The following is a 27,344-nucleotide window of genomic DNA, read 5'->3' as shown; positions in this document are numbered from 1 at the left end:
GCAAGTATTTTATTTTTCACCTGAGTACACATTTGTAAATCATTTAAGTTTGTCACATGACTTGTTGCATTTCAGATTGGGGTTTATCTGTAATCAGAAGAGGCTGATGAGCTTTGGGATTAAGATGCACTCTACTGAGAATCTTTCAGGCTACTCTTCTCTTCTTTACTTCTAAATTTGAGGGATACTCCTCCTTTAAATTTTGGAAATGCAATTCACACAATGCAAGGAGAGAATAGTAAAGAACATGTCGTGGATTTGAGTGGGTGTCACTGTGAATACGCAGTTCATCCTTGAAGGAAAAAAAACATTGATAAACACTAAATGGTGTATCCCCATCACCAACACATTCCAGTCAGACAACTCACATTTGAAAGGTTGATTATTACAGCTGCTACAGATTTTGTGTTTCTTGTAAAGGCTCCAATCTCATCACTCCGCACAGATAAATTAGTGTGAAATGTGACAAAAACCAGTATCCACAATGCCACACTGATTTAAAAAAACATTATTCACACACATATCTAAATTGAAACTTTGATGTGCCCTCTAAGATAACTGTTCATGCATGTACAAATATATCCAACCTCTCCATGGAGGTTTCTGAGCTTTATCATGTGATTGTGTGCTTCTAGATGAGATCATCCAACACTCACCATCTCTGCCTCAGTTCTTACCCGGCGCCAGACACAGACCCAAACACGTTTTTTATGAGAACTGAAGTATGTAGAGATTTTTACTTCTTTCCCTTTTTTGAGTGGCTGATGTACACATTTTTAAACTTCTACAAGCACCTTCGACAGTGTCTGACACACAGGAAGATTCCATACAAGTAAAAGATCAATAAAGCTTATTTTCAATACACTCTGGAAACTTTGGTGTACTGGAGAGTTGGATTGTATGTCGGTCCTTTCAGATTTGCGAAAACATTGTTTCTTCTATGAACTCCAGAAATGTTTTGGGGTTAAAGAATCTTAAATCAACTTCCACTGGCATTGTTGGCGACATTACAAAGAATGAGGAAAATTAATTTATAAGATGATTTAGAAAGTCTTGCTTGCAATAACAAAAAAGACAGTAGCATTGACTGTCAAAAATATTTATTGTGTGCGTTTAGATTCTTACAAGAAGACATTGATTTCTGATTAGTGAATTAGTGCTCAGGGGATATTTAAAGATATTTCTGGATTGAAGTGAATACTTTGCAATAACCTTCTGTTTTGACAAAGCTCACTGACAACGCTCAGGTCTTATTTTTAATAAAAGTATGAAGATTGATCATATATATTGGTCTAGATAATCAAATACAGTCAGCATTCGTTACCTGTGTTTCAGGTATGATGGGGCCATTGTCAGGTGTACTTCTGTAAAATGTGGAGAGAGGGGAAGCAACGATGACAGGACTAGGTCTGATGAAACCACTCAGGTCACAGCTAGGAATCTCATTCTCCTCCTGAAGCAGTCAAATATTAAAGGTGACGGTCACTGATTCAATTCAGTAACAATCAAACAGTTAAGTCATTTGATGACAACAGTAAAGACTCACCTTCTTCATGACCAGTGTGTCCATCACATAGAATACATTCCATGGCACCCACACAGTTCTGTACTGAATGAGGAATGGAGCACGCTCAAAACTCAACGTTAGGGATGCTCCACCATTGGCCAGGAGATCAAACCTGGAACCCATAAACAATAAACAGACAAGCAGAGAGGACATAAAATGTATTCTAATGTGTTTTCAATGTAACGGCAAAAAAAGACTCTTAGAACTTTGCCTCAAGGTGAACGAGAGTCAACGTCTGGGCCAGAAGTCGTGTACATCATGTCATTGTAATGTGTTACCATGTTATAGCTTTTTTTATTTTCATCAACCTTGATACAATAATAAATTCATTAATACAATGATTAATGTCAGCTTATTAAACTATCTCTGCCCGGCGGATTTAACTATGTCGTAGGTCAGTCCGTTTTCTGAAAACAAAATGACCCCAAGGTGAAACACTGTATATCAGCTTTTATGGTCGGTGTTGTGCAACACCAGCATACCCTGTGAGCGCACATACAGAGGTGGCACTGAATGAGTAAGTCCCAATAATAATAATAATATTAATAATAATATTTTTTTTAAATTTACTTTAGGTGTGGAAATATATCAATGAGCAGGAGAAATATGCAGAAATGACATACAGAAAACAGATACACAAATATTGAGTTTGAATGAGAGTCAGATTACATACATGCCATCCTTGCGTGTTATAGTGTGTCCGTGTTCAGGGTAGTGTACAAACGTCACATTAACTCCAATCAGAGGTGTTCCATCGGCTGTCAACACCTGACCTCGAATGATGGACATCAAGCTGGTGAGAGGGAGGGAGGCAGAAGCAGAATCATGCTGTCATGAGGTTGTCATGATGCACCATTTACGAAAGAATATATTTTGTTTTTTATTATAACTAACTGAGTAAATTGAATCACAAGGGATAGAAAATATCCACTGTGTCTTTGACCTCAATGTCGTTATTTGGTTGAGTGTCTTCAATTATCTGATCACAGGTGGACAGCAGTGGAAGCACAGATGTGAACATTCGTGATCCATCTGGATATGGAGGGTAGTGCTAAAGGCTGTGTGAACACGAATATAGAGCTGTCCACTTTTGACAGGATCGTTGAGGATGATGGTTACAGACTTACATACACCACAGGCTTTATTATCATCACTATGAATCCATGTGAAACACTGCAGCGTAAAGTGACGGATGACATCAACCAAGGACTAGTAAGGTAACTGCTGAGCTGTGGATAGCCAAAGACATTAAATAGATAATCGTAGTAACAGTTATCGCATTAACCCAAACCAAAGACCACTCTTGGATGAGACACAACCAATGTTTACTGAAATGTGAACAAGCAGCATGGATTCAGACAGAAGTCACTTTTCATATTAAAAGCATGTATGAAAACTCTGCTGCTGGAAAAGACAAAGAACCCATTAAAGTTTAGGACTAAATTATGAACTCAAGACTCATTTGTTGCATTGTAGTTTTAAAGTGTATTGTTGTAACTTGCTTTTTCATGCATACATTCTACCAACACTGTTCAGTGTATCACAACAATAAACTCTGTATCAGGAAAACAAATTAATTGATTACATTTGCGGCAAGTACAGTTTATAGGAAGTTAATTTTCTTCCTACGTCAATCAGTCCAGTTTGTTGTGTGTAGAATGCCAATAACATTGCACAAAAAACGATTTACATGTGGACTCCAGCAAAGCAGCGCGTACATACTTAATGTGTGTGGATGTTTGTCAATGTTAGCTCAAGGGGATAATTGACCATATTTTCTGCATCTTTTAAAATGTAAAATTGCCATTTTTACAAACTCTTCTTCCTTCAGCTACCCACACACACTCTAACATACCCCCCCCACACACACACGCACTAATGTTGTGAAGTGTCATAAAATATTTTTATTATAAGGTTGCAGAGCCATTCCATTATGGAAATACAGGACATTTTTATTACAGGGTTGTGGCCCCTTGCTCTTATAAAACATTCAGGCTTGCATAAAAAATTTGACACAAGCAGAAAAATGGCTAAACAGAATTGCCATCATGTTTCTTTCCTGTCAGTAGCTCTGCTTTTTTCTCTTTATTTTTCAGAATGCCACACTCTCCCTCTCTCTTAGCATAATTATTGAATGTCATGTCTGAGACAGATGTGGGCAGAAATATCTTTTGGCAAGGCTGAATTGAAGACTTTTAAGTCCTTGTCTTGGGATCTATGTCTCTCTTTCAGTCATATTCACACAGACATAAAGCTAACTTGCTACATAGGTAAGGCATAACCTGCCTGCAGAAGCAATCACTACTATAAAATACAAAAAAGTCACTGTGATCCCACTATGAAGAAAAACGACAGTGTTATAGAAGGACAGAAGGCAATTTGATCCCTTCTTTAAAGAACTATGCAGCAATGTTGGCTAGGATAAGATTTTTTTTATGCTTAAAACGGTTAGTAGATAAAAATGTTGAATGTTTTTCTGAACTTGTGTATACCCCAAAAGGGTCCCCGTTGAAAATGCTGTAGTGAACTTGAGAGAAAATATACTGGCATGACAAAAGCATGAAGAGTATCTTCTTTCTTTCTTTAGACAAGGCCGGTTATAAATCCTTCATTCCACTTGAGGATCGTGTGTTGGTATGCACATGTTTGGAGGTGCAGAACAAAACACTGTTGAATAGTTCTTGTTAAGTTGAGCGTGGAATGAGGACCTGCACTTTTCACAGTCAGGTGAGGTAGAATGTGAAACTGACACGAGACTGGCATTTATATTAGGAGTTTCGACATAATGCCAGGTTGAAACCTCTCTGCCAAATCTTGTGGACGCTTAAAGAAAATCATTGCTTTTGTCCCCAAACAAATGATTTAAAATCCATTATTAAACTTTGAAACGATGCACAACCTGTTCGATCACTTGTGCTGCCGGCCCCAGGAGGAGGAAGAAACAAACTCAATTACCTTTTATTGAATGGACTGATTCCAGTGATGATGTGAGTGGATTCAGGACCAACCAAAAAATGAACTCGCTGGTAGAAAGACCTGGCAGCCTGAGGAAAATTAAAGGAAATAAATAGTTAAACAGATGTCACTTCAAATACCTGGAAAATGCCACACTGGAAAGTGCAGTTGAATGTAAATAACACTCAACATCTTCTTGTTTGACTTAATTTCTGATTGAGACTCTTAACCTGCTGAGGAGCCAAGGATGATGGAGACCGACTGAGCACCTCTCCTGGGTCAGGTGACCCTTTGCAGTATAACTGGTTCTGACAGGATGGCTTTAGACAGCAGTCTGGATCCATACAGTCAACCAAACCATCTGAAAAACATACACAAATCTTTTATGACGTAGAAGATTTGAGAAGAATCGAGCATTGGAAGAGAAAGCTGAAGTATGGAAAGACATCAAATCTATGATGGAAAAGTTAAAGGTGGATGAGAGATGATGAGAGGAATGTTGATGAATGACGGATTAGGCAACAATGGGTGGGATTCCAGTTGTCTGATGAGTGGGGGCAAAAAAGTCGAAAGGGTATCACTTATGGAAATTTGCAATGCATTTATGCTAAGACAGTTTCAAAGCATGATTAAAATTATGATTGCTTTATTATATGACTCAGCTGTCATGACAACCAAACTTCGATCATTTAGAGGCACAAATAGGCCAATTATTATTCTAGCAGCTAATTAGAGCAGCTTACTGGGAATGGAATAACATTTTCTCCACCAGAAGGACACCCAACGGTGTACCTTACCACATTTTATCCAAGGGCATTCCAGAAAACCTTTTAGTATGTTTTTTTTATTGGAAGGGCAACATGCACCTTGCATCACATCTTCTCTATTTGAAGGGCAGTCATTAGTGCACTGCATCATTTTAAAAGCACTTAATCATGTTTTCTTCAGTATAATGGTAATCTTAAGGGAACTTTTATCATGCTTTAGCTATATGGGCACTTAAAAAAATCCCTTTGTGTGTTCCAATGCAACAAGAGATGAAAGGATTAAAAAAAATGAACAATAAAACTATACACAGATTAGAAAATAAAAAGGACAGGGGATGGGGAGAATGGCTACATAAACTACCTGAAATTGGGGTATAGAGAAATTGGGGTATTGAGGTTTGAGAAAGATGCTGTCTCTAAATAAGTATGGTCAAAAATGGATGGGCAAATTGGGTCAGAATGAAAGAAATATAGAGAAAACAATGTTTGGGTCCAAATGTACCATCATTATGTTGAGTTTGTAGTGAACGTCCCAATTTTCAAGACGTGGTGCTCACAACTTGTAGAGGTTTTCATTTCCAGGTAAATACAATGACTGTTCTTTTTATGATTTTATTTATTTACACATCTGTGTGTTGCAAGGGTCGGGCCCACTTTCAAGTGGTCCAGCCTGAACGTGTAGATATGTACAGAAAAGTCTTTCTGTTTAATTTTCTGATGACTGGGAAGAAGGAACCAAGAGATGGGTGTTGGAAAAAGTCTTGTGGAAGAGCCAGTCAGAATTATAATTTGAGCAATGCAGTATATGTGTTTACTGGCAACCTCCAGGAAAATTTTGATTTAGTTTAAGTTAAGGAGAGAGGGAGAAGGATCGCGGTCCCAAAAGATGAGAAGTTATGGAGTAATGGAAAAAGAAAGATTAATATATGAGGGTTGAGTGAAGGACAGGAAGGAAGACAGGAGGAGGAGTAGAGAGGAGGATGGAAAGATAGGAAGTAATAAAACACTGGATATCATTACTCTTTATCACGTGAACAGGAACCAGGGAATGACATTACACACACACACACACACACACACACACACACACACACACACACACACACACACACACACATACACAGCATATACATATACTGACTCGTTCACACAGAGTAAAAGTCAGTTATGTCGACTCCACCATCGACAGGATTTCTACATTTAGTATTAAAAGGGATTTTGACTTTTTTGTTATATTTCATTGTCTTCATCATCTTATTTCCATTGCACTTTTCTAATCTATTCTTGTCAATCCCAGTAATCGGGTTTAAGGGATGAAATTTAAGACCATGATGCCAAAATAATACACAAAAGGTTTAATTACTTTCTTGCTTAATAAAATCTCCACAATAGGAAAGATAGCATGATTAAACCAGCGCCTTGCTATCTTTTTATGGGTAACATGAGATTGGACTTTCAAATAAAAATATCTAACTTATTTTGAACCTGATCAATGTTGCCTTTTTGAATCTGGGATGGTTTGTCTAGGAGTCAGGCTGTTTGGTGATGAGCCCATGGAGTAAAGAGGATGGAGTTGGAGAATAAAACCATTGAGGGGAACAGGTGAACTTCTGTAGTCAGTTAATAAACAATCAGTCAAATGGACCTGTTCCATTGGTGAGCAACAGTAGATCTGAATTAATTAGTATTCTGTTGGCCTGTGGGGGGATCTGATTGGTCAGATGTGGTCTACAAACCACCAGTTACAATCACTGCTTATTTTTTGCTTGGTTAACACTCTTAACCTGCTAACACCTTGCTAATTCCCTGCTTGTATGTAATCTGTCCTCATCCCCATTCACCCATCTGTTAAACAAATATATACATGTTCATCTATTTTATCATCATCTGCAATCTTGCAGTTCATCCAGATGAATATACCTCCTTCATTGTCCTTGCCATCAGTACACAGTGTTTCCATGGCTACATGACACCCAGCCCCTCTCCATCCCGATTGGCAGATGCAATGCCAGCCATTGGCTTCCAGAGTGCATCGTCCATTGTTGTTGCAGAGGCCTGGGCAACCCTCTGGGCACAGGGGACAAACACACAGTAAGAAACATTAGAGACGTTTGAATGAGTGGGATGGGGGTCATTGCTGGTCATCAGGATGTAAAATAGTCTTCAACCAATATACATTTTTGAAGGTAGGTGATGATAGTTTTATACTGGAGCTCTGTCAGTAGAAAATTGATATGTTTTACATGGGGCCAATTTCATGTCAAAATGTATTGTATTCAATCCCTCTCAGCTTGAAAAGCTTCTGAAACAGCATCTTAACTCCCCACCGAAAGCCACAAACTGGCCGGGGTGGGGTTCCAGGTGCTAAATACAGGAGGTGTTACACATTGCTTGCTGACACCTGGTTGAAATGAGGTGTCAGCGCACACTTTTGACAAAATAGAAACATACTGAAATTACACACATGAGATGAGGGGTAGTAATGCAACAGAAAGTATAGTTTCTGCAAGTTTAGGTAATTTTTCATGAATGTTGGAAATACTTTCATGTAAGCTGGAGGGAAATAAGTGTGTAAATGTCATTTAAGAGAGGAATTATATGTAGTTATCTGCTGTGGGAAAAACAATAAAAAAGCCTGGAACTGCAATGGGAAAACCCTCCTAGGCTACTTACTCAAGGACAGCAACGATTGATTGATGCCTGAGAAATGATAATATCAAAGGTAACATACAGGAGAAGACATCCTCCCTCAATAATACAAGTAGTTGTAAGAGGAGCCTGGACCCTTATCTTTTATGAATTCCCTTATAATCATACAGAGAATCAAAGGCCAGTTAGAGGCAGGTGGACACAGACTCATGGAATCTTACTCACATAGTAACTCAACACTGTCAGTGGTATTTTTTGGACATCACAAATGTACTGTGTCCACACTTTTGAGTGGCACTTCATGTAAAACTTAACAGGTTGTTAAATACCAGAACGGCTGGAAACTGGAGTGCTGCTCCCAAACATGTTGATAGGAACAGAAACGTTACCTTTAATATTAAACTCTCTGGAGACAGGGGTGAAGTAGGAATAAATAGGAAATATAGATCTGTAGGGATGATACTTCAGATGCTTGGGAAAATTAATGTAAATGTTGCAGCAGCCACTTTGTGTGAAAATTTTTTGTCTGCTTGAGAGATTCAGATGCTGTAGGGATACATTTTTTGGCTGACCAACAGGTGGTCGATATTTCTGTACAAAGTACATTAGGGCTATCTCTGACCAAGTCCCAACTGTTAAGTCCCACACTTCATTTCAATGATGTCAATATCATCAAGTCCAATTAATAGATGATATGAAGTGACCATTTGTAACAATGTATTGTTCAAGATTTATGCAGTCTGTACAAACATATTTTGCTCGTGCTATGTGTGTGTGTGTTGATGAGAGAAAACATGTTTCCTTTAGTCACTTACCTGTCAGAAAAGTAACATATCTATGAACTAAAATGAAATGAAATGATAAAACATCTATTATTTATCTGTCAAGTGTCACTGTTTCAGAAGCTTTTCACACCTCTTCTTGGGCATTTACAATACTTGCTTTTTGGCATATGAATTTTTATTGCATGTCAGCACAAAATGCTGGCTGTCAGCAGCTTCAGTCCAAAAATACCTTCAAGAAGACTTCAGAGACACATATTGGTTAAATCCTGATGTGTATTAAGGCATTTGGGCGTGTGTGATGAACGTTTCTCCAACAAATGGACTGACAGACTGAAAGACAGATTGATACACACAGATAAATATATTAACCCACATGTGAGCAACACAGACTGACAGACAGACACACAGTCAGCCTTCAGTGAAATAGACCAAGGTTGTAGTTTCACATGAACCACTAAGATTGCCAACAGTCAAAATAGCTGCAGTGAGCCGCATGGCTTCAATCAAAATTTGATTCAAAGTAAAAAGAAAAAAATCATCTGGAGAAAAAAATATTATTATTATTGTGGTATAATGATGTATAATGACATAATGATGACAAATGGAATACAAACAGGAAAAAAAAGTTGAAAACAGAACTATCCACAGAATGCTGAAACGTTTAGTTTTTACATCCATCTGAGTGAAATTTGTGACCTCAGAAGGTGATGATTTTCTCAAAGACCTCAACTCGTCTTTAAAGGAAAGCCTTTTTGGCTGAAGAAACGAGGATTTCTTTGGCATCTTTTGCTTTGTCAGTGAAAAATCACAAAATCACAGGTTCTAATCCATGTGAAAACACAACAAGGAGACAGATATGCATCGCACAAAGTATAGGGAGGACAGGGTGGTGTGGACTGCATGCCCCCAAAGGCTATACTTTATGCCTTTGCTTGACATTCCTTGATCACAGAAGAGGCTGGCAATCAGACTGATGAAATAATTTCAGTGTGTTCAGAAACAAGCAAAGCTCAGCTTGAGAGACAAAACAAAGAATGAATGTCAAGATAGAGGGACATTTGTTGAGAAGAAAATGGAAATAAAATGAAGAGACAGTAAAAAGTAGAAAGACAGACAAAGGACAGAGGGATAGCTGGCTAAATTTACACATACAGTAGAAATCAGGCATTTGGATGCAAAGCAGTTGCTACAAACCTTAGGATTGTCTATACAGTATTTGTGTGTACACTGCCATGTTTCTGATTATATGCTACGTACATAGAAAGTCATATCCTTTGTGTATTCTGTGTGATAACCAGAGACAGGGCTATGTAACAAAATGCACCAAAAAAAACAGGAAAGAAACTTAAAATAGTGAGAATGTATTAATATTGACAATAAGATACAAATAATAAAAAACAAAAAACAGAAACAGAAACACTCAATATTTTGAAAGGCAGAAAATTAGACAAAAACGAAAAGACAAAAAGGAATAAATCTAAATCAAAGGAAGTTGAGTTAACATAGCAGAGTGTGAAGTGGTTGTATTTTGGGACAGTAAGGCCTGTATTAAGTCTTTGGCATGAATTACCTTTATATCCTGAGAATAGGAGAGGGCACGAGGGAGAGAGGGAGGAAAATTAGGGAAAAAAAGTAAATCGAAACAAAAGCAGCACTGCCAAATATACTCTCTGTGATGGACAGATGAAAATACCGGCTAAAGGAAGAGGAGGATAAGAAGAAAGAGCTGGGGTCATGGGAGTGCAGTGAGAGAGACACACACAAGTACAACCTGAACAGATTAAAAGTAACTGTTCACAGTAACGGATTTAAGTTGCACAAAGCTAGAGAATAGCTCTTTTGATATAATGTGCAAATTAGATTCTTGAAGAAGTAAAATGATTGGAGGTGTGGAGTGTTAGAAACTGTAGGTCCTACAACATCACTCTTCATGGGAAATATTCAATGCTGATGATGATGTGTTTAATAGTGTGTAAGAATAATGAGTAGAACACATTCTGTGAAACAAATGATCAGAATTATCATTCAGAATAATTGCGCAGAGGAAGGTTGAACCTTTAATGGGAGATAATATTGACTATTGTGATTGCAGGAATCCCCCACACTGGGAAGACAGGGCACCAACACAACCTGCCCTCCACAGGAACCTTTCTCCAATGGGAGCCGTATCCCACATAACTATTCTCCAGTTGAACCTGTTCTCCATGAGAATATTTCACCAATAGAACTGATTCTCTATGAGAACCTCTCTCTAAAAACTCAGGTCCATACAGGAACCTTTCTCAAATAGAACCCGCCTCCCATGGGTATATTTCTCCAGTTCAACCTGGCCTCCACAGGAGTATGGAAAATGTTTCTCACAGGAACCTTTGTCTAGTAGAATTGCTCCCAACCAGGAACCTTCCTCCAATCAAAGCTGTCCCGCACAACAACCATTGTCCTTTAGAATGTTGCCTTCCATAGGAACTTTTTCTGAAATGGAACTTGTGTCCCACACGAGATCTTTTCCTGCAAAGGAAACTTGATACAAAACCTTTTTTAGCACAGAACCTTTCTCCAATCGAGGAAAATTTCATCGATAGAGCATGCTATTTACAGAAGCCATGCTCTGATAGAACTTGTTTTTCACAGAAACCTTTCACCAATAAACTTGCCCTACACAGAAACCTTTCTACAATAAAACTTTTTTGGAGTCTTACAAATAAATATTTACCTCAAGAACAATTCACAAATTGACCCTGTATTTCACATTCCTCCAATATAACATCCTGAGAGCAGTGATTTTCCAGAACATTTCACACCAACAGTTTTGTATTTAGTCTATTAAGTTATGATGTTGTTAGTTGCGGAACATTATTTAATTACCCAGTTATGATGTTACCTAACATCTCACTCCATACTGGTCAACAGGGACAAGAGAGGACATAATTTATAGAGAAATCTTTCCCTAAAATGAATCACTGGCATGCACTGATGTTTGCTGCATTGATGGCAACTTTACATAAACTAGACTGGTGATCAACATCACTTACTCACAATGAAATGAATAAAGTGGTGTAAACATGATCAGTTGCTCATGAACTCCTCACTTGTCAATAATTTTTGCAACTTCTGATGGAAAAGAACAACCCCCCCCCCAAAAAAAACAGTCTTAAGTTTGAAGACAATACCACAGCATTCAAAAAATAAAAAACATAATAATTTCTGAGGAACCAGCAGAGAACATACAAATATAAAACCATTTAAAGTCAGCTGGCAAGTAAACAAAAAAGGTAATCTCCAGTTCTCATTTATAATATGTCTGAAAAACCTAAAAAATCTGAGAGCGCTGATAAAAGAAAATGAAGCTGTTTTTAGAGAGAAATCTTTATATATATTTGGCTATTGTCAAAATGAAAGTTCTGAATCCTCCAAAGCAACACTAATAATGCATGTTCAAGACTGGCAACATGACTGAAAAGATGTGATGAAAAACAAAGCATACTGGAAAAAAAAATCCAAAAAAAATAAGTAAATGACTGAGCATTCACTGTGCCACAGTAAATATAGAGAAAAGCAAATGATTAAGGAGAAGCTAGCAATGAGAAGAAAAAGAGAAAACAGTACAGTACCTTTTACTCTAATGTCCGGATTGTGGGCTTTAAAGAGGAAGGAATGAGGAAGAAAATACATAGAGAGAGTTTAGTCTGAAAATACACAGCAAATTTGGTTAAAAAAAGAATTACAGCTTTGTAGATTTATGTCTTTCTGCAATAGTGAAGTTACAGTTCACATCCATTTCTGTTCATGTGCAGTGACTGATAGACTTGGAGTTTGAGCTTCTTATCATCAGAACCAAAAAGCTTGTGGTGAACTACAATTCTTCAAAAATGGATTTGCTGAAAAGAAGCGGGACGTTGTAAAAGATGAACTCTTCACACGTTTGCCAGGCAGCACAGTTTTATACATTCAGCACAGCTTCAGTGCTAAATCAGTAACTGACTAAATTTAAAATAGGGACACAATATGGATTTTACCTTTCCAACCTAAGATATTGAATGATGGCCAGAAATTGTGGTGGATAGAGGAGGTGAAGGAGTGTATACAGAGAAAGAGGTTAGCTAAGAAGAAGTGGGACACTGAGAGGACTGAGGAGAGTAGACAGGAGTACAGGGAGATGCAGCGTAAGGTGGAGGCAGAGGTAGCAAAGGCTAGGTTGGACAGTAAGAAGGGAGAGACTGATCTATACAGGTTGGCAAGACAGAGAGAGAGATGGGAAGGACGTGCAGCAGGTTAGGGTGATTAAGGATAGGGATGGAAGTGTAATGACAGGTGCCAGTAGTGTGATGGGAAAATGAAAAGAGTACTTTGAAGAGTTGATGAACGAGGAAAATTAGAGAGACCAAAGACTAGAAGAGGTGGCTGTTGTGGACCAGGAAGTAGCAAAGATTTGTAAGGATGAAGTGAGGAGGGCATTGAAGAGGTTGAAGAGTGGAAAGGCAGTTGGTCCTGATGATATACCTGTAGAGGTTTGGAAGTGTCTAGGAGAGGTGGCAGTTGAGTTTCTGACTTGGTTGTTCAACAGGATCTTAGCTAGTGAGAAGATGTCTGAGGAATGGAGGAGAAGTGTGCTGGTGCCCATTTTTAAGAACAAGGGAGATGTGCAGAGTTGTGGCAACTACAGAGGAATAAAGCAATGAAGATATGGGAAAGAGTAGTGGAAACTAGACTAAGGGCAGAAGTGAGCATTTGTGAGCAGCAGTATGGTTTCATGCCAAAAAAAGAGTACTACAGATGCAGTATTTGCTTTGAGGATGTTGATAGAGAAGTACAGAGAAGGCCAGAGGGAGCTGCATTGTGTTTTTGTCGATCTGGAGAAAGCTTATGACAGGGTGCCCAGAGAGGAACTGTGGTATTGTCTGAGGAAGTCTGGAGTGGCAGAGAAGTATGTTAGAGCGGTGCAGGACATGTATGAGGAAGACAGTGGTGAGGTGTGCTGTAGGTGTGACAGAGGAGTTCAAGGTGGAGGTGGAACTGCATCAGGGATCAGCTCTGAGCCCCTTCTTGTTCGCTATGGTGATGGCCAGGCTGACAGACGAGGTTAGACAGGAATCTCCATGGACTATGATGTTTGCAGATGACATTGTGATCTGTAGTGAAAACAGGGAACAGGTGGAGGAGAAGCTAGAGAGGTGGAGGTTTGTCCTGGAAAGGAGAGGAATGAAGGTTAGCCGCAGTAAGACAAAATACATGTGTGTGAATGAGAGGGACCCAAGTGGAAGAGTGAGGTTACAGGGAGAAGAGATCAAGAAGGTGGAGGATTTTAAGTACTTAGGGTCAACTGTCCAGAGTAATGGAGAGTGTGGAAAAGAGGTGAAGGTGTACAGGCAGGATGGAACGGATGGAGAAAAGTGTCAGGTGGGATGTGTGATAGAAGAGTTTCGGCTAGAATGTAAGGAAAGGTGTACAAAACTGTGGTGAGACCAGTGATGTTGTTTGGTCTGGAGACAGTGTCACTGAGGAAAAGACAGGAGACAGAGCTGGAGGTAGCAGAGATGAAGATGCTGAGGTTCTCTTTGGCAGTGACCAGGAAGGATAGGATCAGGAATGAGTACATCAGAGGGACAGCACATGTTAGAGGTTTTGGGGATAAAGTCAGAGAGGCCAGACTGAAATGGTTTGGACATGTCCAGAGGAGATAGTGAATATATTGGTAGAAGGATGCTGAGTTTTGAACTGCCAGGCAGGAGGCCAAGAGAAAGACCAAAGAGGAGGTTTATTGATGTAGTGAAAGAGGACATGAAGGTAGCTGGTGAGAAAGAAGAGGATGCAGAAGACAGGGTTAGATGGAGGCAACTGATTCACTGTGGTGACTTCTGAAGGGAAAAGACAAAAGGAGAAGAATAATAATATTGTGATCAAACAGTAAGTTTAAATCCCTTCATTATGACTTTCATTGGGTCAGGATGACCTTGACCCTTGAATCCCAAATTTCTATCAGATCATCCCTTCTGTCAAACCAGCCATTTATGTCAAAACATTCATGAGTGACATCAGGAGAGCATAGGCTGAATTCAAACTTGATCTGCTTCAATTAACATTCATCTTTTAATGCGACTCCTTTCTGTCAACTGGAAATGTAACAGGCAATAAAAGCAGTGTGATGGCAGTTGGAAGGCTTTTATGGTTGAGGGTATGAGGGGAAAATGAGAGGGAGAGAGGGAGAGAGAGAGAGGGAGAGAGAGAGAGAGAGAGAGAGAGAGAGAGAGAGAGAGAGAGAGAGAGAGAGAGAGAGAGAGAGAGAGAGAGAGAGAGAGAGAGAGAGAGAGAGAGAGAGAGAGAGAGAGAGAGAGAGAGAGAGAGAGAGAGAGAGGGAGAGAGAGAGAAAGATGGTGTGAATGTAGAGTATTTCCTGATAGTGTCACTCTGGTACCATTTGAAAGCACAAACACACCAACACTGCTGCCACTTCGCAGTGTGTTTGAGCATGTGTGTGTGTGTGTGTGTGTGTGTGTGTGTGTGTGTGTGTGTGTGTGTGTGTGTGTGTGTGTGTGTGTGTGTGTGTGTGTGTGTGTGTGTGTGTGTATGTGTGTGTGTGTGGTTTATGTGTGAGACATCTTTCGCTGTTTATGACAGACCAAGAACGGAGGGCAAGTACAAAGACAGCGATCTACCGCTGTCATTGTCAGGGGACTACAGAGCCGATGGTTAATCTAAAGGTTGATAGCCAGAAAACCCCCGAACACAGCAAAATACTGCAAGAATTACAAAATACAGGCATAAAGCAGGGTCCCTAGAAATACTGTAAACACAGCAACAACACACATTTGGAGACCTGACAACCTTGGAAATTATTTGTGAACAGAAAAACACTGAACCACACTTAAAATATACTGCTCTGGATCACATAATAACATCAGGTGAACACTAAATTGAAATGTTTGTTCCATCATTACTGCAGACTCACATTCTTTGTCCCAAACCTTTTGCTCCTCTTGAAACAGATACAGGTTTGTCTGCAGTAATAATTATATGTATGTATAATTGACTATGAACGCAGACAAAATTTATTTGTACTGCTTTGGTGACTAAAAGCATCATGGCTGGATTTGGTTGAAGATGTTCCCGGACAAAAGAACATCCTGGTGTGTGGTGGTTGAAGCAGCTGAGCCTCAATGCCGGTTCCATTGTGTTGAGTGATCAAGTGAATGGCTAACATACACGGACACGTTTATGTTAGCCTTTTCCACTAAAATACAACAAAAGGAGAATCTTTGCTTCATTTGAAAAGTCCAGGGGTGAGTTAAGTAATATTTTTTAAGATAAAGTCAGTTTGGAAACTGAAATTATTTCTTGATATGTTCCAACTATCCACCCACCCATATATGTGAATAAGCTCTCTTGAAAACCTCACGCTGTCACACTTCCGGCGTCTACCCCGAAGTTCGGGTCGATAGCGGAGTTAGCTCCAGTCTTTACATTTGTCTATGTCTCAGTTACGGAGCTGTTTTGGCCTCGTCAAACATAGCGGTATATATAATTTGATTGTGATGGACCCCACGTTGTCGTGTGGAGCCGTTACAGCTTCTTGTGTCGGCGAAGAAAAAAAGAAAACAAAGTCTGATATTATTGTTTTATCGTGGAATTTCCACGGGTTCCAGCTAGAAATATACAACAAATCAGGAACACGTGTCGCAGTTATGGAATTTCCATTCAAATTGTTCATTTGTTCTGTCCTACAAGCTAACTCTGTTTCCGTGAGTGTGTGTGTGTGTGTGTGTGTGTGTATGTGTGTGTGTGTGTGTGTGTGTGTTTGTGTGTGTGTGCATGTGTGTGACACGTAATAAATAAATAATAAATAAATAAATAATAAAATGAATGTTAACTTGTGACTGACAGTTTACCTGACAATGTGACGTGTGAAACAGAATAAATTGCTTTTCCGTAAACTCATTTCTCAAAGTCAAGCAAGCGCCCATTTCTTCTTTTACATAATGAATTACTTCTATAGAAATGATTCTGACATAAGGTTTGAATCTACATTATGTCCCATGTATTTTAATATCATTAAAGACTGTTACTACTACTACTAATGAATTTCTGTTCTTGTGTGAATGACCACACACAGCACAAGCTAACATTCAGTAATTCAGATACAGAGGCTGACACAGGCTACCACCTGCTTGCTGATCATGAACAAACACCATTCACACAATCACTCACAAACCCAACGTTCCAATATGTGGCTGAACATTATCGTTCCTGAGCCACAGCCAACCCCTATCAAATTACTAAAGAATTACCAGTCAAAAGCAGTATACCAATAATGAAAATACAAGAAAAAAAGAACATTGGAAATGATTGCACAGTTTTATAGTGTGATGGTTAGAGATGTGAGAACAGAAGGAGAACAGAGCGAGCCTGTATGAATCGTCTCCCCAGCCATACAATCCATCTAAACAAACAAGCTGTTTGTTGGCTAAGCACTCTAAATGGATTCCTCCTCATCTCACTGTTGTTATGCTGTCGGCATCCCTCTCCGTTTGTGTCAGTGTCTGTGACTCACTGAAAATAACTGAAGCCAGTCTGAAGCGTCTTCCCAGCAATACTGTAGCTGTCTGTCTGTTTGATAACAAATAGCTTTCAAAGCGATGTGAGAGTTGAAGCTGCCGTAAAACCCCTAATGAGTATCTGTTTCACTGTTTGACTATCAGTCATTCAGAAGGACCTTTCTCTTCTATGAACAAGATACCAAACACAACAAGGCAGTCAGAGATTGCAACATCCCACGACACCCCTGAATTCAACATTTTACCCTGACCTACACATTTTTGTGCCTCTGGCTACCTGAAAATGTTGCTTTTTGTTTTGTGATTATATCTCATCAGGTTTCAGAGATGTGTACCTAAAAAGGTATAGTGCGCCGTCGTTCCTCGCGGTTTCAGAAGCCACATGTGATTAACAAATTCCACGATAGAGCGACAAACTATTAGTGTTATTATTTACGGTATTTTAAACGTGTATGAATCCTCCTCATACTGATATTAAACCACCTCCTCTTATTGACTGTTTAAAGCACTTTTGTGCCTCACGGAAGTCCGAGACTCACAGAATGTAGCGCACTTCCGGATCCCCTTTTGTTGCATGAATAATGTGCTTTTTGTTTCATCTTTCTCTATACAACGGTTGTGAAGATATTTGGTGAACAGATGGAAGGGCGGACGGATGGATGTACATACAAACACTAACAATTACAATACATCACCGCTTTGTGGGATATAATAATGACAGACAGTGCTCCATTCCCCAGCAAAGCAAGAGTGTTTATTTAGTGGTTAGCTTCGAACAGTTTTTGTCCTGAGAAATAGCTCTAAATATCCAAATGCATATCATTTGTTCGGTACCAGTTCCAGCACACAAAGCAGCTGAACATGTGCGCTGGGTAGAGTTATGCATACAGACTACATTTCTTAAGGTAAAGTAACTTGATGAAAACACAAGTCATTTGTGGGTGCGGTACAGGACTGTGTGCTACAGCTATATTATCAATATACAGTTAGAAAGGGAGAGCAGTTGGGAATTTGTTTTGAAATCCTGTGTGTGTGTGTGTGTGTGTTTGTGTGTGCGTGCGTGAGTGTGTGTTCAGGCGTACGTGTGATCCACTCACCAATATTGCAGTGCTCCCCTGTCCATCCCTGGTCGCACTCACACTTCCCCTCTTTACACACACCATTCTTGCTGCACAGCGGGTGGCAGGCCTTCTGGTCACAGACAGTTCCTGTCCAGCCCTCCTCGCACCGACACACCCCGCCATAGCAAACGCCGTGGCTGCCGCACTCCACTTCACAAACCTCTGTAGGAGAAACACACGCATTTGCATCATGAGTATGTAAATGTAGTCAGTACGTAAAAACTGCTCAGTGTTGCTGGCAGCAGAGAACAACTTCCTGCTGGGATATATTTGATATCGCTGCTGTCTTTCTATTTAAGAGGCAGAGTAGTTGTTCAATTATGAAATGGTTGGTTGCTGGATTCCCATCCCTTGCTGTCTAGATGTTGAAGTGTTTTTGAGAAAGACACTGAATCCCAAATTGCTATAGCTATTCCACTCTTGTATGATGAGCACCTTACATGTTATCTTCTGCCATCAATGTATGAAATATTGAAAACTGATTTGTGTTGTAATGTCCATTTATCATATGTTTAACCAAATAGCACATATTTACATCTGAACAAATAACTGTAGATTTATGACACTCAAGCTTCCTTCAAGGCTCTGGTTCAGACAGAACTGATCTGTTAAAATGAAAACATAATATTGTGACGAAAAATAAGGTGTAACAGTCAAATGAGATGCCTTTCCAGCAAGTCTGTCACCAATTCTCCTGTGAGTTGTGTCTGGTGTTGGCAGTGTTGGACTGAGATCTGTGATTCTGCACAGCTAGCTACTGTGTATGTGTATGCTTTACTGTGTCTGTACATCTAGCATGAAAACAAGTAGCGCTTAGGAAACATCTTTCCACATTTTTTGCTCATTTGAGACTAAAGTTGTACGACCATCCTGAAATTCCCAGAGCTTTAATTTTTTAACTTTAGTGCTGAAAAATGCATTGTACAAATTCTGCTGATAATATTTAAATGTACATTGAGCAATTACTTTTTACAAAAATAAAGTGCACATACAAACATCTTGGATCATCAAAATGGTGTGTCAGGAGGTGAGTTTGAGTCCTGGATGATTTGAAGTTTTTATAAAAAGGTTTTATTTGCATCCAAGTGCTTTGGACACCATTGATGGCAAATACCTCTTATAGACTTTCTACTGTGCAACAATTACATTATCAATAACTTTACCATACAATTGATTAGTTTTTCACATTCTACATTTCACATCTTGTGTGCTTCCTCCTATAGTGACTTATGTCCAAATTATGTTTATATGCTTAATAAATTACTTTTTTCATATCATGTCTCCCCTTCATATTTTTATCACTCCCTAATGACTTTCACGCCTAGGACAATGCTGCCAAATAAAAAAATCAACTGAAACACAATACACACCTAAAGAGCAGTCCGGCCCAGTCCAGTTCTGTTCACAGGCACAAGTGCTGGTCCCTGTGTTATAGGTTCCGTGACCTGAACACTGGTCTGGGCACATGGCCTTGGCAATCTCACAGCTGACTCCACCCCAGCCTGGCTGACAGTGACACTCACCATGAATACACACCCCGTGTGTGGAACAACTGGGTTCTATGCAGTCCACTGAAGACAAAGAGATACAGTAGAGTTATAAAATATGTACTATGTACAGTATTTGTACTGTATGCATGTACAGTAAACAAGTAAAAAAATGTAAATATCCCTTTTACAGAAACTTTTAGGTACGTGTTCACGATGCAAAGAGGAATCAATATCATATGAAGTAATATCTTTCATACTAAGGCTGCACCAAACAGACTATTTGAACTGAGAATCCAAATTCAATGCTTATTACTTATTAAACTGTAAGTTTTCATCATTATAGTTAATATGATCTTTCATACATGATACATTTTTTTCCATTAGATGAATTATACACTCATTTTCAATATAACATTTTACCAACACTTTCACTGTTTGCATTGCCTGCCTACCTCACATTACATTTATTTAATTTGCTGCCTCTTCTTCATTTATTTGCAGACTTGATTTTTTTTATATCATTGGACTTAAACCAAAGAAAATTTCCTACTATATGTTTTATGTCTTAATTGCCAGTGCATTGGGCAGAGCAGTGGTCATTGTTAATTTCATTAAAGAGAAGTCATCAATGACCAGCCTGATTAAAGTCCATGTGAAGACTCGGTAACACATCAGGCTGCAACTCTCAGCAGCTACAAATTTACAGTGAGAGATTTAATCAGTGTTTCTCATTGGAGTATTTCATGCAGTCTGACTGGATCCATGACCAACAAGAAATTGCACACAAACGTTCTAAAGACTTTCCACTGGTGACATCAGGAAGGGGAAGATCAAAATGAAATGCCATGCGGCTGATATTTATTTTATCTGGAAGCTTATGTGGTTTTTGTTTTCTGTTTCATTTTGGGAGACATGCTCCATGGTGCATTCTTTTTGTTTACCCTGTAAAACCTTCTGTTTTTGTTGTGTGTTCATTGTTTATATCATTGTACTAGTTGTTATTTGCGTTTCTGCCCCTTTAGTTCCTTTTGCTTGTCCTTTAACATTATTCCTCCAGGGTGTGATTGTGTGATTGTTTCCATCCATGCCTGACGGTCTTCCTCCCTTTGATACCTGTTTCAGGGTATTTAGTCTGTGTGTTTTCCTCTCTTTGGTTGCCAGTGAGTCAGTGTTTCATATGATGTCTTGTGACATGTTCCTGCCCGTTTCTTGTCATTCCCTGTGTTTGTCCTACAAGTTTCCCTGGTGATTTCTAGCTTGTTTGGACTTTGGTTTTGATTTGGAATTTCCCCCCCTGCCACACAGTCTTTTGTTTCTTGGAACATTGTGTCTCTGCTCACTGGCTGTATGTGTGTCTTTATTTTGCAAGAAATGTATGTACATTAAAAAGAAAATGTCAAGGCACAGCTATGGACGGCTCAAAAGTAGTAGCTTTGTCATAACTCTGCTTTCATTCAGCAGAGCCATATGAGTGTTTCCTGTATTCATAATAATTCCAGGGAGCAACAAAACAAAACAAACAAACAAACAAACAATAGAACACACAAGTTGCTGAGTAACAAGCACTGTCTAGTATTAATATTTTTTAAAATCATTTGAACTGTGTGAAACCAGATATGAACTATCATCTAATTACATCAAACAGAATGAATACTTGTTTTAGAATAAGCAATGCTTTAGTTCACTAAAGTGAACTTTAGTTTACTTAAAGTTCACTTTAAGTGTACACAATCTATTTATGCTCCTCTAACTTTATACAGAAATATTTCCAACACGTTTCTGGATTTCAGTAATATACATGAATATCTAATGTACTCCTGTGTGTCTGTTGCATGAAATTTGTCTCACCTTCTTCACAGTTTTCGCCCTTATAACCTGTATTGCAGATACAGGCCCCCACGATGCAGATGCCATGTCCACCACAGTTAATGTCGATGCACTGGTTGGCTGGCACATCACACTCAGTACCTTTCCATCCGCTGTAGCATTGGCACTGGCCTCGAGAGTACTGGCCGTTGCCGCTGCACAGTACTGGACAGGAAGCTGAAGCAGCAACACACGGGAAAAAGGTTTAGCAAGAACAGAGTCCTTCAACTGTTCCAAATTGTCCTCTTGTAATTCTGCAGTGTCTGCAAACAACAAACATATCAAATACAAGGTAACATTTTACAAATATGAGGCACATATGTTTCCAGAAATTATTACTGCCACTGTAGCATAAAATAGTAATTGTCCTCTGGCCTCACCCAGATTTGCTTGTTAGTAGCTGCTACATCAACAACCTGTCAATCAGGCTTTGCTGGTAGATGGAAATCACCTACCAAGAATAAGATTAGGGTTCAGCTTCCACAAGAGGCTGATACTGTCCGTTCACTGCACTGAAGATAACATGTGCGTAACACATGTATTTGTGTGTGTGTGTGTGTGTGTGTGTGTGTGTGTGTGTGTGTGTGTGTGTGTGTGTGTGTGTGTGTGTGTGTGTGTGTGTGTATGTGAGCGGCCTGGTAAAGCTGAAAACTGTTGGGAATTTTTGGGATGGCTGAAATAATAATGGAAACTAAAGAATATTGAATCCTGGTAATGGATTTTCCAGTTCCTGAAAATGATAGTTAGTACACCATTGGTGACAAATTGCTCTCTCCTAATTGTACGCATTTCCTTTTTTTGTCATAGTCTGCAAACACTGCCTCTTTTTTGTGAAGACAATCCTGGATCTATTGGGAAAGCCTGCATTGCCTGTTTGACAGCTGGATGAGATTTCATCTGTAAGGTACAACGAAGGCGGATAAAGACAACAAACCTGAACAGAACAAAAACACGTCAAAGCACAGGCCTCCAGTAATACAAATGTATAATACGTCTGGACTACTCATTTCATTGTACATAAAGACGGAATGATGACAAAGCAGAGACCCAAGGGTGCAGGTTATAATCCTGATAATCATCTCCTGAGAGGTACCGCCTCTCTATGGAAAACAGAGTGTTTGTGTGTGTTTTAACCTCTAGAGCAGTCAGGCCCCAAAAATCCTGGGAAACAATGGCATAGGCCCGAGAGGCAGTCTCCGTTTCCATGACAGTTCTGAGGACACTCCATGATCGACTCTGATTATAAGAGAGGGAGACAGAGATGGGGGTAGGGAGGTTAAGCGTAAAGTTAAATGGGAATGCTGAATATGTAAATGTATGTACATACATAAAACCACACAAGCGGACTGGTCCTCTGTGGTTGCTGTAGTTACAGCCAATCAGATTAACACATTCAAACTTCAAATTACACTACTGCTACTCATCTGTGTTTCACTTAACTGCCCCCCCCCCCAAAACACAGACACACAGACACACAGACACACAGACACACAGACACACAGACACACACACACACACACACACACACACACAGACACACACACACACACACACACACACACACACACACACACACACACACACACACACACACACACACACACACACACACACACACAGAGTTGTCTGATGTAGCAACAACATAACTGTTTTTTTTAAAGGATTACAAACACAATTATGTGAAAATAATAAGACTGACTTTATCTCTGTTGCAGCTAATGCAGACTCTGCTACATAAAATACATGAATGAATAAGCTGTATATAAAATTCTTCAGTCAGCAGTAACATGTACTTTACACAGCGTGTGCCTTCTTTTAACAATGTTCCCTTGTAATCACCAACTGTTTTTTTCTTAGGATTCATATATTTATACAATCAATACAATTTATGACCTTACATTTCTATATATTTATTTAATATATTACAGTATATGCTTTAAAAAAGTTGTATTAGTTTCACACCTATTAAAAGGGTGTTGTAGGAGACTTGTTCGGTGTTGCGTCCGTCGTTGTAAAATGCCAGATGCCAGATTCCGGTGTCCAGGTACTGGATGAAGCCAGCCTCGTGGAGGTTCACTGAGCGGGCGTGTCGAGATCCTCTCTCAGACTCTTCCTCATGTGCACCCTCTATGCCAGCATGTCCTGAGTCCATGTCACTGAGCGCACGCTTGTCTTTGGAAATGAGGCGACTGCCATCCAGTAGCTCCACAAAGTCATACTGGAAGACAATCATACACAGAGATTCACTGATTCATTCACTGAGTTCGAGTTTTTTGATTTTTGTGACTATTACCAGACAGATTTCTTGGATGTAACTATCACACATGTGAAAATGTGTTCTTTTCCAGTTTTTTTTTTACAAAGAGTGGGCAATGACCAAGTAAATTTAAAATGAATTAATGAAATACAATACATATTGAAAAGGTAATATTGAAAATTTTAATATTAGTAATGCATGTATGTGTGTGTGTGTGTGTGTGTGTGTGTGTGTGTGTGTGTGTGTGTGTGTGTGTGTGTAGCCAACCTGTGTGTGAGAGGGTGGTAGGCCTTTGCGTCCATACACCCCTACAAGAGCATCTCTCTGCACGGAAATGTTGAATTTTAAGAACTGAGGTTGGTCGATATATAGCTGGGACCTCCAAAACACTCCTTTAATACAGAAGAAAACAGAAAGCAGCAGAAATGAGTGATTAAAGCACTCATGTAATTTTCCCGTCTTTCAGATATAAATAAATATTTCTAAACAATAAAATAAAAATATCACAGACTAGACAGTTGGGTTCATGTGTTTGTGTCGATTACCTGGTGGTACGTCTTGTACGGCTCGCCTCCCCACGTCCACTTCTCCTGTGTCTATGGTGTTATTCTCCAGAAGAAATAATTTTCCTGAACAGAAAGGAAAATACCAACAATGAACACTACTTCTCCCATTACACACACACACACACACAAAAAATCACAGTCACACATTAATTTGCTCTTATGATGGCTTACACGGTCATTACATGGCTGATCAGTCGAAGAAGAAACTGTCATGCAGGACAGGTTTCATTCAGTTCCCTAATATTAATCATGGTAAATAAGAATGCTCCATTATTAAATAATGCAAATTGACCTGAATGTATTTTTCTGTAATTACTAATCAGTATACTGTTGGTATGGTTCCACTGCTGCTCAAAGCTTGTAATTTTCATTGCCCCCCCCCCCCCCCCTTTCATGGCATTATACTTTAACAGCTTAAGAAATTACATCTGGGCAGTTAACCAATTGATTCAGTTGTGTGCGTGTGTGTGTGCATGTGTGTGTGTGTGTGTGTGTGTGTGTGTGTGTGTGTGTGTGTGTTTGTATGTGTGTGTGTATGTGTGAGAGGGAGTCAGTGTGTATTATTTAGGTGTATTTTTTTTAAATTTAAGCTGCACCACAAAATGTACTTAGAACCTAATGTTACTCTGTCTACTCTTGGTGGTCATGGAGCAGCTGCTGATGGTTTATTGGCTTGGAAGCATCTTCATGGATGGACCAGAACATTTAGACCTTCACGTACGATGTCTGGAGAGATGCATCAAAACTGATAAAACTGCTGTACATGTACTTGTAAAGAAGCAACACAGCGCAGACTTTGAGGAGTCTGCAGGAAAAGGTAATAACTAACATGGGATTTCATCATCTTGATGGAGAGCGGAGCCCAGCTAATGTTAGACACTACCTGTTCAGCTGCCTGTTGCACGGTGTTCAAACTCAAGACTGATATTTTGTCCAGCAGTGTTTGTCATAAATGTAATGTTATTATTAAGCATATTGGAAGCTGAGATAACACTTAGACTGAAAGGCATTAATATTTCTGCTTATTAAGTTTGAAATTACAACAAATACACAAATTTTCCATTAGCCTCATTTTTAGAAGAAGGCACAGCAAGGCAGTAAATTTACATCCTTTTAGACACATTTGAACTCAACAGGAAACCAGAGACCAGTAGCATTTTTTAAAACTTTAAAAGGGTTTTAAAAAATCACAAAAAATTACAGAGAACACAAATCCTGGCCTGTAATCAGTGAATTAAATAACTTCAAGCTGTTTCCTAGACATCATCTGACAGTGTCTCTCCTGTATTCTCTACTTTTTGATCAGTTACTTTGGTTTGATGCCCATTTAGAATACAGTAGTACATATTGTCAGAGTAGTAGTCACTTATTATGTACAAACACACAGTAAAACATCACACTACCTCCTGCAGTGGATGAACATAAATGGAGGCCATGTTACTGGTGGAGAATATGAGCTAATCATGAATTGTGAATGAACTCACCGTTGTCCGTGGACACCATGAAGGTGTTTGGAGTTGTATCTCTTCCCACGCCTCCATTTTCAAAAGCTCCATACGCTTCACTGTCCTGAAGCTGCCAGTTCAGACCAAACAGGTGCATAGCTGAGGAGGAGAGGAGGAAACCATGATGATAAGGAGAGCAAGAGAAAAACAGGTAGGTTAACAGTGTGTACATTTAAAATCAGGTAGAGAAAAGAGACGTGCAAAGAACTGTGAAGAGAGTGATAAAGGGAAGATGAGGCAAAAAAGGAAATTAATATCAGGCAAGAAAGGAAACAACAGGAGGATATAGGAAATATGGGTGTGGGTAGAAAAAAAGGAAGAAAAAAGATAGAATTATTATTATTTTAATTAGCTCTATCTCATTATATATATTTTATTAGAGATTATTATTAAGATAAGAAAAGAAGGAACATTTAGAGTTACATTTACATACATTTACAGAATGACTAAAAAGTCATTTGTAAAAAAAATCATGTCGTATTCTAAAAAAAAAACATTTCTGTATGCCTGAACTCAATAATGTGTGCATGAGTAAATGGCTCATGCACACAGCAAAACACAGTGTATTACACACAGGCGAGAAAACACCCACCCACCCACACACGCATGCATGTGTGTTTGCGTGTGTGTGTGTGTGTGTGTGTGTGTGTGTATGTGTGTGTGTGTGTGTGTGTGTGTGTGTGTATGTGTGAGTCAATGTACATAATTGAACTTGTAAATAATCTCTCCACTTTGTTATGGCCACCAAGTGTCTATTACTTTTATTGTGATGTGGCTGTAGTTTTATTTTTCGTGGTGCATGTTTTGTCCCTCGGGATGACATGCAGACATCTTCTCTGGGGCAGTGAGAGGTTTTGAGACACTTACTGTGGGAGACTTGCAGTGCTCTTCACTCTTCTAACGAATGTTTTTAATTTGTTCAGTGAAAATTTTAGTATCAGGAAATTCATCTACGGTGCTGGGTACAATAGATCGAATCAGAGAAAATGGCAGCTTTTACATTTTATTTCTGGGGAGGCAAAACCTGCAATTTATGTGACCAGGAAGAGGAGAATTGAAAACAATACTGTTCAAGAAGCAGCTACTGTTTTTTGCTGTAACATCAGATGTCGCTTAAAACTAGAATTTGGTTTCTATAAATTGACAAAAGACCTGAAGAACTTTAGGAATATCTGGTGTTACAAAAATGTCCTATGCACTTTAGTTGATGACCACCTCACTTTTGCAAACTTCCTGTTATAATGTACCAATTTTTATATTGTATTTC

General features: G+C 39.1%; 1 protein-coding gene across 2 annotated transcripts in view; it reads right to left on the bottom strand.

Moving 5' to 3' along the window:
* Positions 1–27,344, bottom strand: part of LOC137599637 (teneurin-3-like) — a 221,358-nt gene that overhangs the window by 38,663 nt on the left and 155,351 nt on the right. For both annotated transcript variants that reach the window (XM_068320595.1, XM_068320596.1), the window contains 14 exons: positions 26,057–26,176; positions 24,552–24,635; positions 24,274–24,398; positions 23,712–23,967; positions 22,884–22,985; positions 21,732–21,926; positions 19,764–19,964; positions 18,370–18,555; positions 7,210–7,356; positions 4,753–4,883; positions 4,523–4,611; positions 2,241–2,360; positions 1,547–1,679; positions 1,325–1,453 (listed from right to left, as the gene is read on the bottom strand). In XM_068320595.1, the coding sequence (XP_068176696.1) occupies positions 1,325–1,453; positions 1,547–1,679; positions 2,241–2,360; positions 4,523–4,611; positions 4,753–4,883; positions 7,210–7,356; positions 18,370–18,555; positions 19,764–19,964; positions 21,732–21,926; positions 22,884–22,985; positions 23,712–23,967; positions 24,274–24,398; positions 24,552–24,635; positions 26,057–26,176 (2,018 nt within the window). The remainder of the gene's footprint in view (positions 1–1,324; positions 1,454–1,546; positions 1,680–2,240; positions 2,361–4,522; positions 4,612–4,752; positions 4,884–7,209; positions 7,357–18,369; positions 18,556–19,763; positions 19,965–21,731; positions 21,927–22,883; positions 22,986–23,711; positions 23,968–24,273; positions 24,399–24,551; positions 24,636–26,056; positions 26,177–27,344) is intronic.

Source organism: Antennarius striatus, chromosome 8 (assembly GCF_040054535.1).
Source record: "Antennarius striatus isolate MH-2024 chromosome 8, ASM4005453v1, whole genome shotgun sequence".
NCBI lineage: Eukaryota > Metazoa > Chordata > Actinopteri > Lophiiformes > Antennariidae > Antennarius > Antennarius striatus.
This window is presented reverse-complemented; position numbering and strand designations above follow the sequence as displayed.